We start from the raw sequence: 19,492 nt of genomic DNA, 5'->3' as shown, positions 1-19,492 counted from the left end.
GGAAGGCGAAAGACTTTCCCAATGCCCCAGCGGGAGAGTTGATTTGTAGGTTAAAAAGACACCCTCCACCTCCTCCGCGTCTCCCCGACTGCACCGGTGCCGGCGTGCGTGCCGCGGAAGCCGCTGCCTCTGGCTCCGCAACCTGCTCCGAGTTGCCTCATGCACCTACTATTGTAAGTTTGCTTTACTTGATGCTTGATGTAGCCATATTTCCATATAACCTTATAGGTGTTGTTTGCTTATTTGTGTGCTCATGTGTGTTAGGTGGTAGAAGACGACGAGGAGGAGGAGGACGAGGACGAGGAGAAGGACGATGAGGAATATGAGGAGCAGAATCTGTTTATAGTCCCACCACAAGCGAGTGCTGATATGTCGGATGATGATACATCAGAAGGGTATAAGGAATCAGCTGATGAACTAGAAGGTGACACTATGTCCGAGGAATCACTTGTGCATGTTGTTTCTAGTGAGGAGGAGGCAAGAGAAAGGAAAAAGAAAAAGAACAAGAGGCCAAGAGCCAATGCTCCTGTTAGGATGTCATCGGATGTTTGGGCCCATTTTCACAAGGTCAAAGAGGCATCAACGGAGCATCCCGGAGAGATGGTGTTGAAGGCTGTTTGTAATTATTGTCCCAAAAAGAGGTATGCGTATACGCAAGGTGGCAGCACCTCAACTATTGGAAGGCATATGTTAAAATGTGAAGGTTTAAGGGACAAGATGGCTAGGAATGCCATCCAAACAACTCCTGAACTGCGCAGAATCAATGGTCCAACAAGTGGTCCAACAATGCACCCCTCTATTGAGTACAACCAAGGAATCGTTAAGGAGCTTATTGCTAAGATGATATGTGTGCATGAGTATTCATTTAGAATGGTTGAACATGAGTGGTTCAACATTCTAATGAAGTGCATGAATCCAAATTATAAACCCATTGGAAGGAAGGCAATACGAGCCGAGTGCATGAGGGTTTACAAGAACGAAAAAGAGGTGCTTAAATCTCTCCTAAAGGGTGTGAGCTCCATATGTCTAACTACAGATTTGTGGACAAGCAACCAAACCTTATCTTACATGTGTGTGGTTGCACACTATATAGATGGGAATTGGAACTTACAAACCCGTGTGCTTGCTTTCATAGAGTTGGATCCTCCTCACTCTAGAAATGTCATTGCGGATGCTCTCTATGCGTGTGTGACAGAATGGAATATTGAGACCAAAATTATGTCCGTCACATGACAACGCTTCAAACAATGATGGTGCGACGATGCTTTGAAGGCCAAGTTCCTGTTTCGGAGAGGTATGATTGTATCCTGTTTTTTGCTCATATGCTTGCTGTATATGTTAATATAGAAGCTATATATGCTCATATGTTTGCTGTTTTTGTTAATATAGAAGCTATATATGCTCATATGCTTGCTGTATATGTTAATATAGAAGCTATATATGCTCATATGCTTGCTGTTTTTGCTAATATAGAAGCTATTTATGCTCATATGCTTGCTGTATATGCTAATATAGAAGCTATTTATGCTCATATGCTTGCTGTTTTTGCTAATATAGAAGCTATTTATGCTCATAGGCTTGCTGTATATGCTAATATAGAAGCTATTTATGCTCATATGCTTGCTGTATATGTTAATATAGAAGCTATATATGCTCATATGCTTGCTGTTTTGCTAATATAGAAGCTATTTATGCTCATATGCTTGTTGTATATGCTAATATAGAAGCTATTTATGCTCATATGCTTGTATTTTGTAGGTAAGGACTTCGAAGGCCAATATTTTCATATCCGTTGTTGTGCACATATCCTCAACTTGGTCGTGCAAGATGGGACAGCGATCTTAGATAATTTGATAAACAGCTTGAGAGAGATGGTGAAGTACTTCAAGAGGTCACCTTCTCGTCTCCATGCTTTTGTTGCCACTTGCAAAAGCTTGGGTGTCAAAGTTGGTAATCATTTACACCTGGATTGTAAAACAAGGTGGAGTTCAACCTTTAAGATGATTAGCACTGCCCGTGGATATAAGGAAGCCTTGACCTCTCATGCTGGTTCGACTGCCAACTATGCTTGGGCGCCGACAAACGCAGAGTGGGACATGTATGACCTTATCTCTCCATTACTTGGGAGTTTGGCTGAGGTGACAAAAGCATTTTTAGGAAGTTTATATCCCATTTCGAACATCTTCTACCCATACATTGTTGGCGTCAAGCTTGCAATCAAACATGCAATGACTAGTGATAGTGACCACTACAAGGAAATGGGTGAAGCAATGTTGGAGAAGTTTGACAAATATTGGGAAGAAAAGAACAATGCCATGGTGATCGCAACCATCTTTGATCCACGGTACACATGCTTGCTGTTTTTACTCCAATGGTTGCTGTTTTTACTCATATGCTTGTTGCTTTTACTCGTATGCTTTCTAATTCACTCCAATGCTATCATCTTTGATCCTAGGTACAAGATGGGTTACATAGAGTGGGCCTTTGGAGAACTATATGGAGAAGGAAGTACGAGGTTTAGATCTGAGATCAAAATCGTGGAGAAAGAGTTGGCGGCCTTGTATGACAAATGTGTTGCTCAAGATAAGCGAGCTGGAAATGGAGAAAGCTCATCTTCCTCTACAAACATTCCTAGTATCCCGGTTCAAGCTGGGTACGAGTCCTTCTTATCATCCCGTTCAACAAGAATATCAAAGAGTGAGTTGAGGAACTACTTAGAGGATGAGGTTGCCCCTCGCAACAAGGCTCTTGATCTTCTTGGTTGGTGGAAAGACAATGCTCCTAGGTACCCAATTATGGCCAAGATAGCCAGGAGGTTCCTTACTATCCCGGCTACCTCCGTGTCTTCGGAATCTACCTTCAGCACGACCGGGAGGATTTTAGGTATGTCAACTCGTACTATTGAACTTTGGTTATAAACTTGTCAACTTCTCATCCTCAAACTATTTTGTCAACTTGTGTCGTATTAGATGACTATAGGAGTTCGTTAAAACCGGTTATGGTGGAGGCATTAGTTTGTGGTGCAAGTTATATCAAGGGTGCTCATGTTGACTTGAATCTGGTGGTATGTTTGCCATCTTTTCCTTACCTTTTTTTCTTTCTTTTTTGGTCTTGTTGTTTGTGATGTGAGCATTTGTCTAACATCCACACTTGTAGCCAAGGGATGAGAATGAAGAGGATGATGTTGAGAACATCAAGTTACCCATTGTGGTGGAGGAGATCAATGATTGGTAACTATTCTTCCTACATGTTTCACTTGTCATACGATACCAAGTATTATTTATGTGAATGTTGATTATCTTACTTGTAGACGTTCATCATGTGGATGTTGATCTTGCTATTTTGGAGATGAATGTCAAAGTGATCTTTCTCATGTGAAGGCTACTTTTGCATTTCTGTTATGTTGGAACCTTTCAAGTCATGAACTATGAATTGTCACTGCTAGCTTGGAGATGAACCTCTCATTTGTGTTATGTTCAACTTGTCAATTGACATGGACTTGGAATTATCATTGCAAGTTTGTAATCGTGTCGTTCGATGATGATAAGACCTTATGTTTGTGGATGTGATATTTGTGCTTAACCTGATTTGTGCCATCTTTTCTGTCAAAATCAGTTTGTGGATGTCCAGAAAACAAAGGAAATGATGTCCAAATTTAGTTATTCTTGCTGTCCAAATTTAGTCCAGTGCTTGCTGTCCAAATTAGTTGTTTGTGGCTGTGATATTTCCGCTGTTTCGGTCCAAACTTATCTGAAAACTGTAGTGATCACTGATGACTTGTCATATTACATCCATGTCAGTATGTGATGCCTAAACAGTAGAACACAGCCTAGGTAGTAGCTAACAGTAGTGTTGTTGTTGTACTTTTGATTAATCTACTCTCCAAAACCAGCAGATGCCTAAACATACACTGCCTGGCAACAAATACGACCTAAAAGGAGCAAATATACACTTCCTGGCAACAAATAGGAGCTAAAAGCTGGCCGGTCCTCTCGGGCCTGACCGAGCTGGCACCCCAACGGTCCGGTCCTAGAATACTAGCTCGTTTGACAGTTCGGTCCGGTCCGGACCGAACCACCGGCGGCCGGTCCAAACGCCGGCTCGGACCGGGACCGGACCGGCCCGGATCGTGTCCAGGCTGAGCTATAATGGTTGAGCACTAGGATCATGTCCAAACTATCAAAAATAATGTTGGACAAGCTATGCCAACTCTATCACATATATCATTCTGAACCGATCATTTCTTGTGTAGCTATCCATCTCAACATGCGCTTCTATGCTACACCTAACTGTTAGACAGTTTGCCTTTTAGTTGGCTAACATTCTAGCCCGTACATCTTCACAGGTCAAATCGTCATCTTATAAAACATACCTTTAGATTTTGGTGTTGTTGGCACTGTATGTTGCGCTCCAAAGGCTCATGCCCATAGCAGAAACCATCACCAAAATGACACAGTGCCTAAGCCTCGCTGCAGAGACCGACGAGACCATGTGCCTAAGCCTCGCCGAAGAGATCGGCGAGATCACGACCTCCAGCTCCCACTCCCGTGGACTCCATGGGCACCCAGGATACACCTCCAAGGAGGAGACGATGCCCTCTCATGTGGCCTAGTAAACCTGGCCTAGGGCTTCCCCAGGTGCCTGAGAAGGGAACAAACAAGGAAATGATAACGCCTCCAAGGAGGAGATGACATCCACACGAGACACCATCGTTTGCATCAGTTGCCCCAGGCAAGGATTCTCCCCGACCTTGTTGAGTAAATAACACTGGCGGTCTAAGAACTTGCACCGCCGGTGCACTTAAGTCACACTACTTGCAAACCAGAAAAACCCGTCGCAGAACTTGCGTTACGGGTGCAATCAAGTCACACACACCAGCTGAACCGCGTCGTCGCCCGGTTTTTTCTGTTTCGCTGTCACGCGCGGCGCACGTGAGGCCTCTGGACTGCATCGTTTTTTGCACAAAGACCCCTGGATCCAGGGCAAAAGGCGCATAGCCCCCCTTTCCTCTGTTCTCTGCATGTTCGTGTTCTTCGCCGATGGGAGAGGAGACAGGCGGCGCCGCTGGCACGGCAAGCTGGTCGGCGGCAAGTCAGTCATCGGCGACGACTGTGGATCCGGCGATGGAGTTGCCACTCCTGAGGACCGAAGCGCATGGGAGGCCGATATACGGTAAGTTTTCCCCCAATTTAGTTAGGGTTTTCTCCCTTCGGCAATAGATGATGATCGCTGGAGCATCGTAGTAGTTTTATGACTTCAATGAGCAGTAGTAGTTAGGGTGTGTTGGTATTCATCTACGATTTGTATCACATAATATTTTTGAGGATAGCAGCTAGGGTTAGTAGTGTGTTTTTTGAATGTATTTATTGAATGCACTGTCCATTGTTGAATGTAGGTTATGAATCAGTGAAATTCAGTGTGGAGGTGCATCATGGTGGGTTTTTTGTGGGGAAGGGAGTGAATCTGACATATTTGGATGAGAAGATATGTTGGTTTGACAATTTGGACAGAAGAACTTTTTGCAGTGACTACATCTACTACATGCTAGCACAATTGAATGATCCTGATCATGAGAAAATTATGTATTGGTGCCCACCTGGAAAAACACTTGCAGATATGGTGGAAATCATCCTGGAAGTTCACTGTCAGAAGATGGCCAAAGCCTTTGTTCACTCAAAGGTACTGGTTTTGTTTGTCAGGCATATCAGAAAACCTGAGATGCAGGAGGAAGATGACATTGTGTTCAAAGGTTGCCCTGTTCTACCCAAAGTTATATTTAGTCCACTTAGAAAGGACAAGAAGATGAAAACAGAGAAACTGTCAGAGGAGGCAGAAAATTCAGAGCAACAAGAAGATGCAGATATATCAGAAAATTCAGAAGTTTCAGAAGAAGAGTATGAATGTGATTCAGACATAGATCCTACTTGGTATGACAGTGATTATGGAATGGAGGAGGATGATGAGGAGTATGACAAGAATGTAGATGCTGTTGTGCACGATGCTTTGATTGAGAAAGGCAAAAGTATTGGTGCTGAGTACAGGCATGTTCCTGGGACAGATGATGTGTATGAAGATGATTTGCAGCTGCCAGAAGAGGATGACTGGGATAGAAAACATAAAAGTGACTCTGATGATGAGGAGTATAAGAAGAAAAAAAAGAAGGAGAAACCCATTTATAGGTTTAAACCATTTAACCCAGCTGTTGACATGGAAAACCCTTAATTCAAGCTGGGCATGGTTTTTGATTCTGTGGAGCTCCTTAGGAAAGTAGTAGCACAGTATGCAGTGAAGAACAGGGTGCAAATTAGGAAGAAAAAAAATAATAAACAAAGATTTGAGGCAGTGTGTGAAGAGGGTTGCCCTTGGAAACTAGTGGCTGTCAATGACAATAGGACACAATCTTTTCTTGTGAAGACTTTAATTGCAGAGCACACTTGTGAGAAGGTCTGGGATGTCAAAGAACTAACAGCCCCCTTTCTTGCTAGCAAATATGTGGAGAAGTTCAGAGATAATGAGAAGATTTCTCTAGCTACATTTTCAAGGAAAGTTAGGAAGAAATTTAACATGGAAGTTAGCAGACACAAGCTAGGTAGAGCTAGGAAAGCAGCATTGGAAGTGGTGCATGGGGATGAGGTGAAGCAGTACCTTGTTCGTAACAGTAGAAGATTGTCGAAGCAGTGCAAACTGGAGGGCATGTGCGAAGCATGTCACTGGCTTGGGCACCGCTTTAAATAGGAGAGTGGCTCCCATTCCTGTTCAGGAGGGAGATGGCGAGCATTGCTGCCGCCACAACGGTCAACAACCTCCGCGCCGGTTCCGCCACAAGCAGCAGCGAAGCCGCCGCACCGACACCAGCACTGCCGCTCCCCCCACGTATGTTCCTGTGCCCACAACTGTGAAATCCTAGCCCACGGTCGATGCCGACCACATGGAAGAGAACCCCGGCGCTGTCCGCAACAACGCCGAGGAGGAGGGGCAAGGGGGAGGGAACTGTTGGCTAGGTTACTGTTCGTCTCAAGTAAGCAAATTTTATGTAGTAAATGGTCATCAACCAGCATTTTTTTAATCTAAAAAGTGAGATCTACCTCCTTGGCATGCTAAATCTTTTCTCCTAGTTAAGCTACCTCTGAAAACTCGTGCATTTGCTTCTTACATAATGTCTCCATTTGCCACTTCTTCACCAGCCGGCCTGGATGCATGGCCGGCAACTAAATAATTGCACATGGTTGGCAATCACTCTCTGCAAGACTAAAATAACCTAGTATGTTAATTTGTTTCTATTTTCTTATCTTTCGTCACAAAGACATATAACCATACGTTTGTGTGCGTATGTGCGTACGTATGTGTGTTGGCATCTTGTTCAGTAGAGGGAGGGAAATTTCCTTCTGCACAAGTGCATATAAAAAGCCTGCCATCGCTCCACCAGTACCACCAACCCAAAATAAGACATCTCAGGCTCCAAGCGCAATGGTGACTCACTTTGCAGTAGCTCTCCTGACAAGCCTCCTTGCTCTTGCAATTCTTGCAAGCTGCAACGTAGAAGGTACGTAGGTACATGCACATGGTCATATATTTGCAACTCTAGTTTCCAGGAATACTTACGCTAGTTTGTAATGGTTGAGATCTGAAGGCGACATCCTCTACGCGCAAAGGCAGGCGTGGGAGGACCCCAACAACGTGCTGCAGAGCTGGGATCCAACCCTTCCCGATCCCTGCACCTGGTTTCATGTCTTTTGCTCCAGCGACGGTTCCGTTGTCCGTGTGTATGTTCACTTTTCTTTCTCATTTCTCCGGCCTTGTTTAAAGGATATACATAAATATGCCTCTGATTGTTTGTTTCCACTGTGCATGCGGTGCAGGGATTTGGGCAAGGCGGGCATCTCAGGCCCCCTGATTCCGGAGCTGGGAGGTCTTCAGCATCTTCAGTATCTGTAAGAAGATCTGCAACCTTGCTGCCAAGCAGAGACATTGCTGTTGCACGTACACTACACCAGGGATTGACCTCCTCGTCTTTGCATGTAGTGAGCTGTATGCAAATAACATCACCGGATCGATACCAGCGACCTTGGGCAACCTGACAAGCCTGATCACTCTTCATCTCTATGACAACCTTCTCACTGGAGCCATACCGGCCTCGCTCGGGGCCATCCAGACGCTGCGTTATCTGTATGACTTCTGGTCACATTACAAGTATTACACAAAGATGAAGAAATGATAATTAACGTGCATTGCAACATTGTATGTTAAACCACCAATACAGAGAAGGTGCAATCTTCTAAGTACAAAATGACAAGTTTTGTTTCTTCCTTGCAGGCGGCTGAACGGGAATATGCTGACTGGCACAGTTCCGCCGGAGATTCTCTCTCTTGTTCTTGTGGGGAACTTGGCTGAACTGTGAGTAGTGCAGCTCATTTCAAACACCACATTACTTTTACTAATGTTCCTATTTATTCCCGGTCAGTTGAACCGAGACACCATATTAATTTCTTATTCATTATCTTGCAGTAATGTTGCCAAAAACAATCTGGAAGGCACTGTCAGATCATCTCGACGGCGCAGAGGTATATAAGCATATATGCGCTCGTGTATTTCTTTGTGGCGGGGAGAAGTTCTCGTGCGACAAGGCTGATGTTACATCGCTACCAATAATGCATGATAGCACTACTAAAAAATCATAAGAAAATATGAAAAAATTGCGTCTAGGCACTACTGTACAATGATCTTTGCATTGCAATAAATTTGATTTTAAAAGATAACATGTATTAGGTGATACATAAAGCATAAACTCTTCTCCCCGCAAAAGAAGGATAAACTGTTCCATAAATATTAGTGGTACGCCCAATATCTCTTCATAGCAAAAAATATGATCTTCTCATACTATGAATGTGTAAACTAAATTCGTATTTGAAATTTTCTTAGATGGCATATAAATTTTAGGCTAAAATTTTGAAAATAGATCGGAAATAACATTTGGTAGTGCTCTTGTGTGATGTTGCACTCCTTTTGCGATCTACACCTTTGATGGTTTAGGCTTTCCATGTGGTTATTCCTTTTGTATATGCATTTATTTATGTGTTCACACAAATAATTGCTCACTTGGCATCCTTGCAGTGGCCTTCATCATCCAGGATACACTCAAGACTGCAAGCTAAGCAGGATCTAGAAATAATGGAACTGGAAGCACAAACTGAAAAGATTCGTCTTTTAGAGCTGTTAGCCGTAGGGACAGCTGAAGTTAATGGACCTAATTACATCCCATTATTTAAAGAGGAACCCATGAGGTTACCTCTGTCCCCGCAAAATGAAATGAGTATGAACGTATGAACCGGTACAACTTTGTTTATGCATGAACATATGAAATGAATATGAACATATGAAGTTCTTTTTCTTCCGAAAAGGAGGTTATCCCCCGGCATCTGCATCGGAGTGATGCATGAGGCCATCTTATTAATAAGCAAAATATTCAACAAAGTCTCAAATAACAAAAAGGCTCACAAAGAGCAAAAGCATGAAAACGAGATAGCCACAACCGGCGAAAAAAGATAGATAGGAAACTAAACACCTATCCTATTACATGACCGCCATCCAAAACGGTTGAAGATAGCTTGTGCTACCGTCTCCCAATAGATAGACCCAGTAACCATACGCTCCCTGGCATCCGTCGGAGTGAGTAGCGACCACATACGGATTAGTGTAGTGGCCCGAAAAATAACCTGCAAGAAATGAATATGTGTTGTTCTGTTAAAAACCAAATCGTTCCTGCAGTTCCATATAGCCCATAATAAAGCACATACTCCTATACGAATATGTTTCGCGGTTTCTAACTCAACTCCATCCAGCCATGTCCCGAATAACGTGTGGATGGTATTGGGAGGAGTAATGTTAAACGCTATGTGAACAGACCGCCATAAAATTTTCACCATTGGCCAATCAAGAAAGAGGTGTTTGACAGATTCATCATGTTCGCAAAAACTACATCTTCACGATCATGTCCAGTTACGGTTTGTCAAATTGTCCTTAGTTAGAATAACTTGCTTGTGGACAAACCACATAAACACTTTAATTTTTAAGGGCACTTTGACTTTCCAAATATGCATAGAACGGTGAATAGTGCCAGAATTGATAATATCCAAATACATGGATTTCACTGAAAACACTCCGTTCTGAGTTAGTTTCCAGTGCAACTGGTCTGGCTGTTGAGAGAGGTGAACATCCATTAATCTTCTCACAAGATGGAGCCAGGCTTCCCAACGGTTTCCCGCTAACGTCCTCCTGAATTGAATATTTAGATGGTTGGACTGTAATACTATTGCAACGTAAGCATCTCTACGCTGAACAATATTATAGAGAGAAGAATTTGGAGAGCTAGAGGCGTCTCCCCTAACCACGTATCCTCTCAGAATCTCGTAGAAGTACCATTACCAACAATGAATTTTGTCCTTTGGAAGAAGGCTGATTTCACTCTCGTAGAAGTACCATTACCAACAATGAATATTTCCTTCAAGCTTGTCTGATGAAAGGTCAAGAAGCCCTATCTGAGATAGTCTCCCCATACTTGCGGGTATCCTCCCTGTAAGGTTGTTGTTTGAGATGCGTAGCATCAAAAGATTACGACATTGCCCCCAGGTATACGATAATTGGCCAAACAGTTTATTTGAGATCATATCCATATACACAAGATTTGGGTGAACTCCTAAAGCAGAGATATATCCCTCTATTTGATTCCTTTCCAGACAAACTCTGACTAGGCTTCTGCAGTGTATCAAACTTGACGGTAGTTGTCCATTCAGGTTGTTACCAGATGCAGTTAAATTCTTCAGCCAGCCTCCAGCGCACAACTCAGGTGGCAAGTGACCAGATATATTGTTACCATCCAACTGCAGTAGCTCAAGATCCATTAAGGTGCCAATTTCTCAAGGAGCTTGTCCAAATAATTGATTGTAACTGAGTTGCAAGGTGGTGAGCTTTGTCAAATTTCCAAAGATATCGGGGATAGAACCTATCAATTTGTTTGTGCTAACATCCAACCGTTGTAAATTCACCAGGAAACCTATTTCTTGTGGAAGGTATCCAGAGAACTGATTATCAGCAAGGAACATGGTAGTGAGCTTACTTGAATTTCCAAAGAAGTTGGGGATGGAACCTACGAGGTTGTTTTTGCCAAGATTCAATGCTTTTAAATTGGCAAGTTTACCTAGTTCTCGAGGAATACACCCAGAAAGTTGGTTCTTGTTAAGTTCCAAATCTTCCAGATTCACCAGGTAACCTAGTTCTGGAGGAACTTTCCAGGAAAGTTGGTTATCCCATAGATACATGCCAATGAGGCTAATCAAACCACCAAAGGAATCGTGAATGGAACCCATGAGTTTGTTCGTGCTAAGATCCAACATTTGTAGATTCACCAAGTAACCTAGTTCTCGAGGAAGATACCCTGAGAATTGATTACGGTAAAGGTACAATGTCGTGAGCTTAGTCAAATTCCCAAATGTAGGGGGAATGGATCCCATGAGTTGGTTCTTGTTAAGATCCAAATCTTCAAGATTCAGTAGGTAACCTAGTTCTCGAGGGACTTGACGGGAAAGTTGATTATCCCATAGATACAGAACAGTGAGGTTAATGAGACACCCGAAGGTATCGAGGATGGAACCCTTGAGTTTGTTGAAGTTAAGATCTAATATTTTCAGACTTACGAGGTGCCCTAATTCTGGAGGAATATGCCCGGAAAGTTGGTTACCCCATAGGTACAAGGCGGTGAGGTTAATCAAACCCCCAAAAGTATCAGGGATGAAACTGGTGAGGTTGTTTTGCCTAAGAGACAACTCTTGCAAATTCAAGAGATGACCTAGTTCTTGAGGAATATATCCAGAGAGTTTGTTATCACCAAGGTACAAGAGAGTGAGTTTAGTGAGCTTCCCTAAACTTCTTGGAATATGGCCTGTGAGGTTGTTGCTCGTTAAATCTACACTAATTAGTTTCTGTAGGTAGCCTAGTTCAGTGGGGATGGGACCAGATAAGTGATTGGCTGACAAGTCAAGCCCCACTAGACTCTCTAGGTGTTTTATTTGCCATGGTATTTCACCGGAAAGTTCATTCTCCTGGAGCATTAGGTGCCGCAGGTTAGGCAAGGGTGATGCTAAAGCGGGTGGGAGGGAGCCCCTTATCTGATTGTTGAAGAGGTGGATACTCGTAAGAGTACGCAGCGCCGTGAAGTTGAGGGTGCCGAGGTCCCCCCTCAGCCGCAGCCCCGGCAGAGAGATCTCGGTGATCACCTTCCCCAGATGCTTGCTGCACTCGATTCCGTGCCAGCTGCATGGCCATGTACCATTGTTTCCCCTTCCCCGGATGCTTGCTGCACATGATGTCATGCCAGCTGCATGGCCATGTACCGTTGTTTCCCCTTCCCCAGGTTTGCAGCTGGGCTGGGTGGCTTTGGAGTGTGGATATCCAGGCGAGGAGGGCTCCTGCCTGCTCTTCCAGGGTCGGCACGAGAGACATGGCTGGTGGAAACGTGGCTAGTAGGAGAGCGAGTGAGATGAGTGTGAGGAGAGGGGAGGTCGCCATGACTTGCATGGTAGGAACTGGTTCTTTGTTTATGCCTGTGAAACGTCACGGAGTCATCTTATATCAGTTTCACGATCCTTGGCATTTTTCATGGGTGTAGCTCCCACACACGACTCTTTAGTCTTGAGACAGCTCCATGTACGGTTTGAGTCAGTCCTCGTTTGCTGTGTGGTCCGTTTCTTTTAGGCGTGACTGTGCTGCTTCCGCCTCAGCACCTATCATTGGCTGTATCGTGGTGGTTGCTTTGTAATACAAAACCGGGGGAAACCCTTTCTCGGAGTGTACTGCTAAAGACTCACCATCAGCAGATTGGCGTACGCCAGTTATATTATAGCACGATCAGGACAGGTCGTCCGCCCAGGTCCAAGGGAAGGCAAAAAAGTCTGATTCCAGCTGAAAAGTTGGACTCGATGGACGCCAATGATCAGTTTGATTCCAGCTGCAAAGTTGGACTCCACGGAAGGTTAGACATGGACACTTGATATTGAGCTTCAGATACTGTTCAAAGGAAATACGGCATGCCGACATGTTTCGCAAATGTATATATTTAGTGGATACGATCATGTTGTAGCACGCTCACTGTGCTTGCAGATTGCTGTTACAAAAACGATCATTTGTGAAAAAACCAGCATAGTCATGCATGTACAGATATTGCTTCCATCGTATATTCATGCCAAAAAAAGGACTGTAGAAGACATAGATATTGCTTCTACACTTCCGCAGAGACGGACGCCCGTCGTCATTGCCGCAAAATGCCAGGTGCTCCGCATGGCGCTCCAAGAGTCGGAGTGGTTGGCGATGCAGCCAGCGACGACGGTGAAGAGAGGAGCATGGCTCCGAGGAGAGCAGACCCGCGCCGCCCGGCACATGGCGGGCATCTTCATATTGCCGTCCTCCTCCGCTTTGAACAGCGATGATGATGATGACGCGCCCGGGGACACCGACGCCTACGCCGAGTCCAGCCACCGAGATCCCAAGGGGAAGCGTCCGGCAAGGAAGTGGTGAAATCAGCCTCTAATTTTAATTCGTATCAAGTCGTTAAGTGATGAACTCGGGTGGCGGGCACTTTTCGATCGGATTGTGTTAAGTTTCTATGTCCAATCAGATTATGTTTATATGTTATCTATGCCAGATTTCTACGTTCTATGTTGATCTATGTAGGAACAACGTTTGTATATGGATTAGAGTAGCGTCGGTGCTAAAACTGGCAGATCTCAGGTAGGGGGTTCCAAGCTTGGTGATCTGAGCTAGATGGTAACAGGAGAAGTAGGGACACAATGTTTTACCCAGGTTCGGGCCCTCGTCATGAGGTAAAACCCTACATCCTGCATTGTATAATATTAACAAGAATTATACCTAGTTTAATTATGGTACTAAGATGCTTACATTAGTTCAAGTTCACTATGCTTTCCAAGGAAGTACCTAGGTGGTATATAAGAAATTACATGGCACAATCACGTCATCCATAGACATAGGCACTACTGTGTAGGAATGATGAGCCTAGCATGTATAAAATCAATATGATTTGCACATGCTTTAATCGTTGATAACTCGTCACTGGCATGCCGTGCCGTTGGTCTGCGTGATGGACTCGGCTCAAGGCATTGAACTGCAACCCTGAGCATGGAGTATATTTCTCTAGTGGTTGCGGCATCTGGTAGCACGAGCCTCAAGTCCAGCAGATCCTGTAAGTAAACATCATTATTTTTGGTTCTCAATGAGAGGGATGAGAGCAAATCACCTGGATGGCATCCTGCAAATAACTCCAAAACAAGAACTCCAAAGCTATATAGATCACATTTCTCTGTCACATTGTCTGTATATGCTAGCTCTGCAATTATTATAATCTAATTAGCGTATGTATGTGCTGCAAGTAAATTGATCAAAGATCATCATAATGATCAAAATACATCACATCCACAAAACTAGTTGTTAAGGTTTGATTTTTGTTTACCTGGGGCAAGATAGCCTTTTGTCCCTGCAAGCCTTGTAATATTCTGGCCATCAATATCGAGAATTTTAGCAGTACCGAAGTCCGAAATGCAAGCTCGATATTCCAGATCAAGCAAAATGTTGTTGCTCGTTATATCTCTGTGGACTATTGGTGACGAACAATCATGATGCATGTATGCCAAAGCATGAACCACGTCCAGTACAATATGTATCCGCCTTCTCCAGTCTAACTCGATTGCTCTTGCATTGGATCTCAATATTTCCGCTAAGTCACGTCTATCCATATATTCATAGATAAGGAACCTTCCTTGTCTAGAGGAACAATACCCAAATAGTTTGACGATGTTTCGATGTCGAATCCGCACCAATGCCTCTATTTCAGAATTGAACATTGCCTCGTTCACACAACAGTCATCTTGTATCGTGTGTATCTTCTTCACCGCAAATATTTCACATGCTGAAACTCTAGCTTTGTAGACAGATCCATATCCCCCTGTTCCAATGCAATGGGTCTCACTAAAATTGTTGGTTGCTTCCACAATTTGCTTGAACACATTTGCCCCATCAAAACTCCAAATAGAGAATACTTTTTCTTGTGTAACTCTAGAATTGACAATTGACTTTGATTTGTTCCTCTCATGTCGGAACACCAATATATATACAACAAGAACAAGACATATCGTAGTAGTAACCATGGCTAGTGCAAGTGTTTTGTATCCTTTCATCTTCCCTCCATTCTGGGTTGGACTACTACAAGGGGGCAATCCTTTCACAACACCACATATCATCTTATTATGCATGAACCATTGGATTGGAGCTCCTCGGAAGAGTTTACTCTCTGGTACTGGCCCTTCTAATTCATTATAAGATAAATCAATCAATGTCAAGCTTTCCATTCTCTTAAATGACGATGGGATCAAGCCACTAAGTTCATTGTTTGAAAGATTCAAAGTTTCTAGCATGGTTAGACTACTAAGTTGGCTTGGTATTGCCCCACTAAATGAATTTTCACTTAAATCCAACTTGTCCATTAAGTTGTGCAACACCCCTAGCATGGAAGGGATGCTTCCTCTGAAGTTATTTTGTCTCAAATTAAATGAGTGAAGCATTAAACAATTCTCAATTGATCCTTGTACCAAACCGCTTAGGTAATTTGATGACAAATCTAAAAACTCCAGACTGGACAATGCCCAAAATTCTTGTGGTATGCTTCCATGGAGCGAATTGTCTGCGAGGTTCAGGTGGAATAACTTTTTAAGATTGCCAAGTTCTCTTGGAAGCTCCCCTTCAAGCTTGTTTGATGAAAGATCAAGTATCCTTAGTCCAAACAGCTGCCCCATACTTGTGGGTATTTTACCCGTGATGTTGTTGTTTGAGATACTTAGTTTGTTAAGTTTACGACACTCCCCCCATTTATAAGATAATTGACCAAATAATTTGTTTGATCTCATATCTATGTACACTAGATTTGGATGAGCTCCCATCGCAGAAATATCTCCTTCTAGTTGATTCATTTCAAGACGAACTCTGACCAGGCTTGTACAGTTTAACAAGCTTGATGGCAAAGATCCATTCAGGTAATTATCTTCTGCAGTTAAATTCTTTAGCTGGCCACTGATGCACAAATTGGGTGGCAGAGGACCGGAGAGGTAGTTATTGGAGAGCTCGAGTTTCTCAAGATTTGTTAAGTTGCCGATTTCTCGAGGGATATGTCCAAACAATTGATTATCACTGAGTTGCAAGGTAGTGATCTTAGTCAAATTTCCAAAGGTATCCGGGATGGAACCCATGATTGTGTTATTGCTAATAACCAGATCTTCTAGTTTCACCAAGTAGCCTAGTTCTGGAGGAATAAATCCAGAAAGATGGTTATCCCTTAGGTGCAAGCTAGTGAGTTTAACCAAATTCCCAAAGGTATTAGGGATAGAACCAAAGAGTTTGTTGATGCTAAGATCCAGCTCTTCTAAATTCACCAGGTAACCTAGTTCTGGAGGAATAGGCCCAAAAAGTTTGTTCTCCCAGAGATACAAGTGAGTGAGGTTATTTAGACTCCCAAAGGTATTAGGGATGGAACCCATGAGTTCATTTACATTAAGGGACATCTCTCGTAAATTTAGCAGGTAACCTAGTTCTGGAGGAAGATATCCACATAAATAATTTCCTCTAAGGTACAAGATGGTGAGTTTAGTGAGATTCCCTAAAGTTCTTGGAATAGGGCCTATGAGGTTGTTGTTGACAAGACCTAACCAGACAAGCTTCTTTAGGTACCCTATTTCACTGGGGATGGGACCAGACAAGTGATTGGCAGATAAGTTAAGCGAAACAAGATTCTCTAGTTCTCCTATTTGCCTTGGTATTTCACCAGAGAGTTTATTCTCCTGGAGCATTAAGCACCGTAGGTTTTTCAAGGATGCTAAAGCAGGTGATAAAGGGCCCCTTATCTGATTGCGTTGAAGAAGCAGGAACCGGAGCTCTCTGAGTGACACAATGCCGGGAGGGATCCTCCCGGTGAGCCTGTTGTGCGAGAGTTGGATGCTCGTCAGGGTCGCCAACGCCGTGAAGTTGAGGGCGTCGAGCTCCCCTCTCAGCCGCAGCCCACGTAGAGAGATCTTGGTGATCACCTCTTGGTGCGTTGCCTGGTACTTGCTGCACTCGATGCCGTACCAGCTGCAGGGCCAGTTAGTGTTGTTTCCCATTCCCCAGAATTGAAGCTGGGCAGGGTGGCTTTCTAGTGTGTCTTTCCAGGCAAGGAGGGCTCCTGCTTGTTCTTGGAGAGACGGCACTGCCATGGCCTGGAGAAACATGGCTAGTGGGACAGTGAGTGAGATGAAGCGTAGGAGAGGGGAGTTCTCCATGACTAGTCGCATGGCTGTGGTTGGAGCTTGGGTCTTGGTGTATGCCTCCGAAACTGTGCGCAACTTCACCTTATAAGCAGCTTCATGGTAGGTAGACCGCGTACGACTGGACGCAAGGGTCCTAATTTTACAGAAATAATGTCGCCTCGTCTTAGCGTGGAAACCGTGTCCAAGTAAATTCTGGTTCTGGGCGTTCTTTGTAAATTAACCCTAGAATTTTGGACTGGAGGCTTTAAGCTTTTGTACTGGTCGAGGCAAAGGTCTGCAAAGTAGTGAGCTTTGAGGAGTTTAAAAACAAAAGGCGACGTACGTGTTTCGCGTGTATATCTTTCCCTTTGTTGTCCCTGCATAAGAAACCACCAAAGAAAGAAAAGGTGAGCATTGGATTCAACGAAAAGATCTCTCTGTGCTCATGATTTTCAAGGGGGTAGAATGACAGGTACAAGTGCACTAAGCTTGAACCATCTGTAAATAAACCTGAGTGCGCTCGTCCCAAACTGTGACCTCATGTTGACCGTTCCTGATGCTAAAGCTACTCTGGTGGCCGAAAATTAAGGATAGAAATAATCTAATTCTAGCAAAGCTCGAGCAATATTGACCACTGACAACTGAGTTAGCAGTAGCGCAGGTCAAACCACCGCTACTGCTAAAGGTTAGCTGTAGCGCCCTAGCAATAGCTCGGGACCCCGCACTACTGCTAGGGTTTTCCCTAGTAGTGAATGGTTACATAAAACATGGGCACATGCAAATGACATCAGTCGACCGGGAGGTTCTGCTACTCCGGCGGTGTGGTGTACATTATGGAGGCTACAAATTCCACGTAAAGTTTCAATATTTTGCCGGTGTTTACTACATGGAATTCTGCCCCTAAAAGGTATGCTCGCTAATAGACACGTCGGGGCAATTAGAGGGTGCCCAATTTGCCATCAGAGCTCTGAAGATATACACCATCTATTCTTCACGTGTATTCACTCGAGAGATATGTGGAGCCGCCTTGGATTGACATATTTCATCAACACTGCAGCAAATGTTGATCGATCTGGGTCGGTCATTATGGAGCATATCTTGTCAATTCACTATTAGGGAAAAGCCTAGTAGCAGCGCGGGTTTTGGGTGTATCAGTAGCGTGGGTGCCCGCGCTACTGATACGGCGCCACAGCTAACTTGTAGCAGTAGCGCGCGTTGACACACGCTACTGCTATACATGGTTAGCTGTAGCGTGCGTTGCAAACAGCGCTACTGCTAATTAGCTGTAGCGGGTCTTATACCCCGCGCTACTGCTATTACTTTCAAAAACAAAAAAAATCCCGATCTCGTGCGTGCTGTCAATGGCAGCAATGGTAAGATCTAGCGATGATTGGCGTCGCCAGAGGCATGAACGGACAGCGGAAGACCAGATCCAGCAGTGGCTGTTGGAGAGGGCCCGTTTCTATGGCAGAGCCAGGCCGCGGCGTGGGGCTCCTCTTCCCGACCATGCCAGATAGCTCCGGGTCATCCATGGCGACGACCTGCACGGGCATGGACATGGGAGGGTGAGTCAAACCAGAGGGAGAGAGAGAAAAGGAAAACCGAGGGAGAGAGGAAGGTGATGTAGGGAGCAGCGGAGCTAGTCACCGGTGGCAAGGTGCTCCGATGTGGTGGCGCGGGGCGGCGGCCTCCTAGACGTCGGTGGAAGACCGGCGAGCTCCTAGACGCCGGTGGCGCGAGGCAGCGGCCTCTTTCGGCGCCATGGAGGAGGATGGGTGCATGGGCAAGAGGTCCATGTGAGAGCGTATGAAAAGTGAGAGGAGAGAGTGGTGGAAGAGAGGATGCATTTGGGGGAGGAGATGGGGATTCGGCCGAGGATATGGCGACTTCACCTACCTCGTACTTAGTAGTAACGAGGGGTATAAAACCGCGCTACTACTATCAACTTAGTAGTAGCGCGGGTTTATACCCCTCGCTACTACTATGGCATGTGTCGGGGGGCACGGTAGAGACCGCTTAGTAGTAGCGAGGGTTAAAAACCCGCGCTACTACTATCAACTTAGTAGTAGCGAGGGTTAAAAACCCGCGCTACTGCTAATTAGCAGTAGCGCTTCTTTTTGTGCCGCGCTGCTGCTAAGATTCTGTGTATAAGGTTT

At 44.4% G+C, this 19,492-nt stretch overlaps 3 protein-coding genes and 1 pseudogene across 4 annotated transcripts; 2 read left to right on the top strand and 2 right to left on the bottom strand.

The window, feature by feature from the left end:
* Positions 1–1,985: 1,985 nt before the first annotated feature.
* Positions 1,986–3,234, top strand: LOC125540576 (zinc finger BED domain-containing protein RICESLEEPER 1-like). The gene is made up of 4 exons (XM_087539334.1): positions 1,986–2,344; positions 2,456–2,883; positions 2,970–3,064; positions 3,157–3,234. Exons 1-4 carry the CDS (start codon positions 2,001–2,003, stop codon positions 3,232–3,234), a joined length of 945 nt encoding a protein of 314 aa, XP_087395460.1. The 5' UTR covers positions 1,986–2,000.
* Positions 3,235–7,447: 4,213 nt separating this feature from the next.
* Positions 7,448–9,346, top strand: LOC125540578 (uncharacterized; annotated as a pseudogene). Its single transcript, XR_015614892.1, has 6 exons — positions 7,448–7,543; positions 7,631–7,763; positions 7,860–7,931; positions 8,023–8,394; positions 8,506–8,561; positions 9,112–9,346. The product of XR_015614892.1 is annotated as an uncharacterized LOC125540578 (transcript).
* A 127-nt stretch (positions 9,347–9,473) lies between these two features.
* LOC125534990 (uncharacterized) lies at positions 9,474–12,573 on the bottom strand. The gene has a single exon (XM_048698050.2). It carries the CDS (start codon positions 12,363–12,365, stop codon positions 10,914–10,916), a length of 1,452 nt encoding a protein of 483 aa, XP_048554007.1. The 5' UTR covers positions 12,366–12,573; the 3' UTR covers positions 9,474–10,913.
* A 1,318-nt stretch (positions 12,574–13,891) lies between these two features.
* LOC125534989 (uncharacterized) lies at positions 13,892–19,202 on the bottom strand. Its single transcript, XM_048698049.2, has 2 exons — positions 14,516–19,202; positions 13,892–14,392 (listed from the first exon to the last, which is right to left on the bottom strand). Exons 1-2 carry the CDS (start codon positions 17,379–17,381, stop codon positions 14,040–14,042), a joined length of 3,219 nt encoding a protein of 1,072 aa, XP_048554006.1. The 5' UTR covers positions 17,382–19,202; the 3' UTR covers positions 13,892–14,039.
* Between the last annotated feature and the right edge of the window lie 290 nt (positions 19,203–19,492).

Source organism: Triticum urartu, chromosome 2A, assembly GCF_056163025.1.
Source record: "Triticum urartu cultivar PI428250 chromosome 2A, HENAU_Tu73, whole genome shotgun sequence".
NCBI lineage: Eukaryota > Viridiplantae > Streptophyta > Magnoliopsida > Poales > Poaceae > Triticum > Triticum urartu.
Note: the sequence above shows the minus strand (reverse complement) of the source record. Positions and strands in the feature narration are given on the sequence as shown.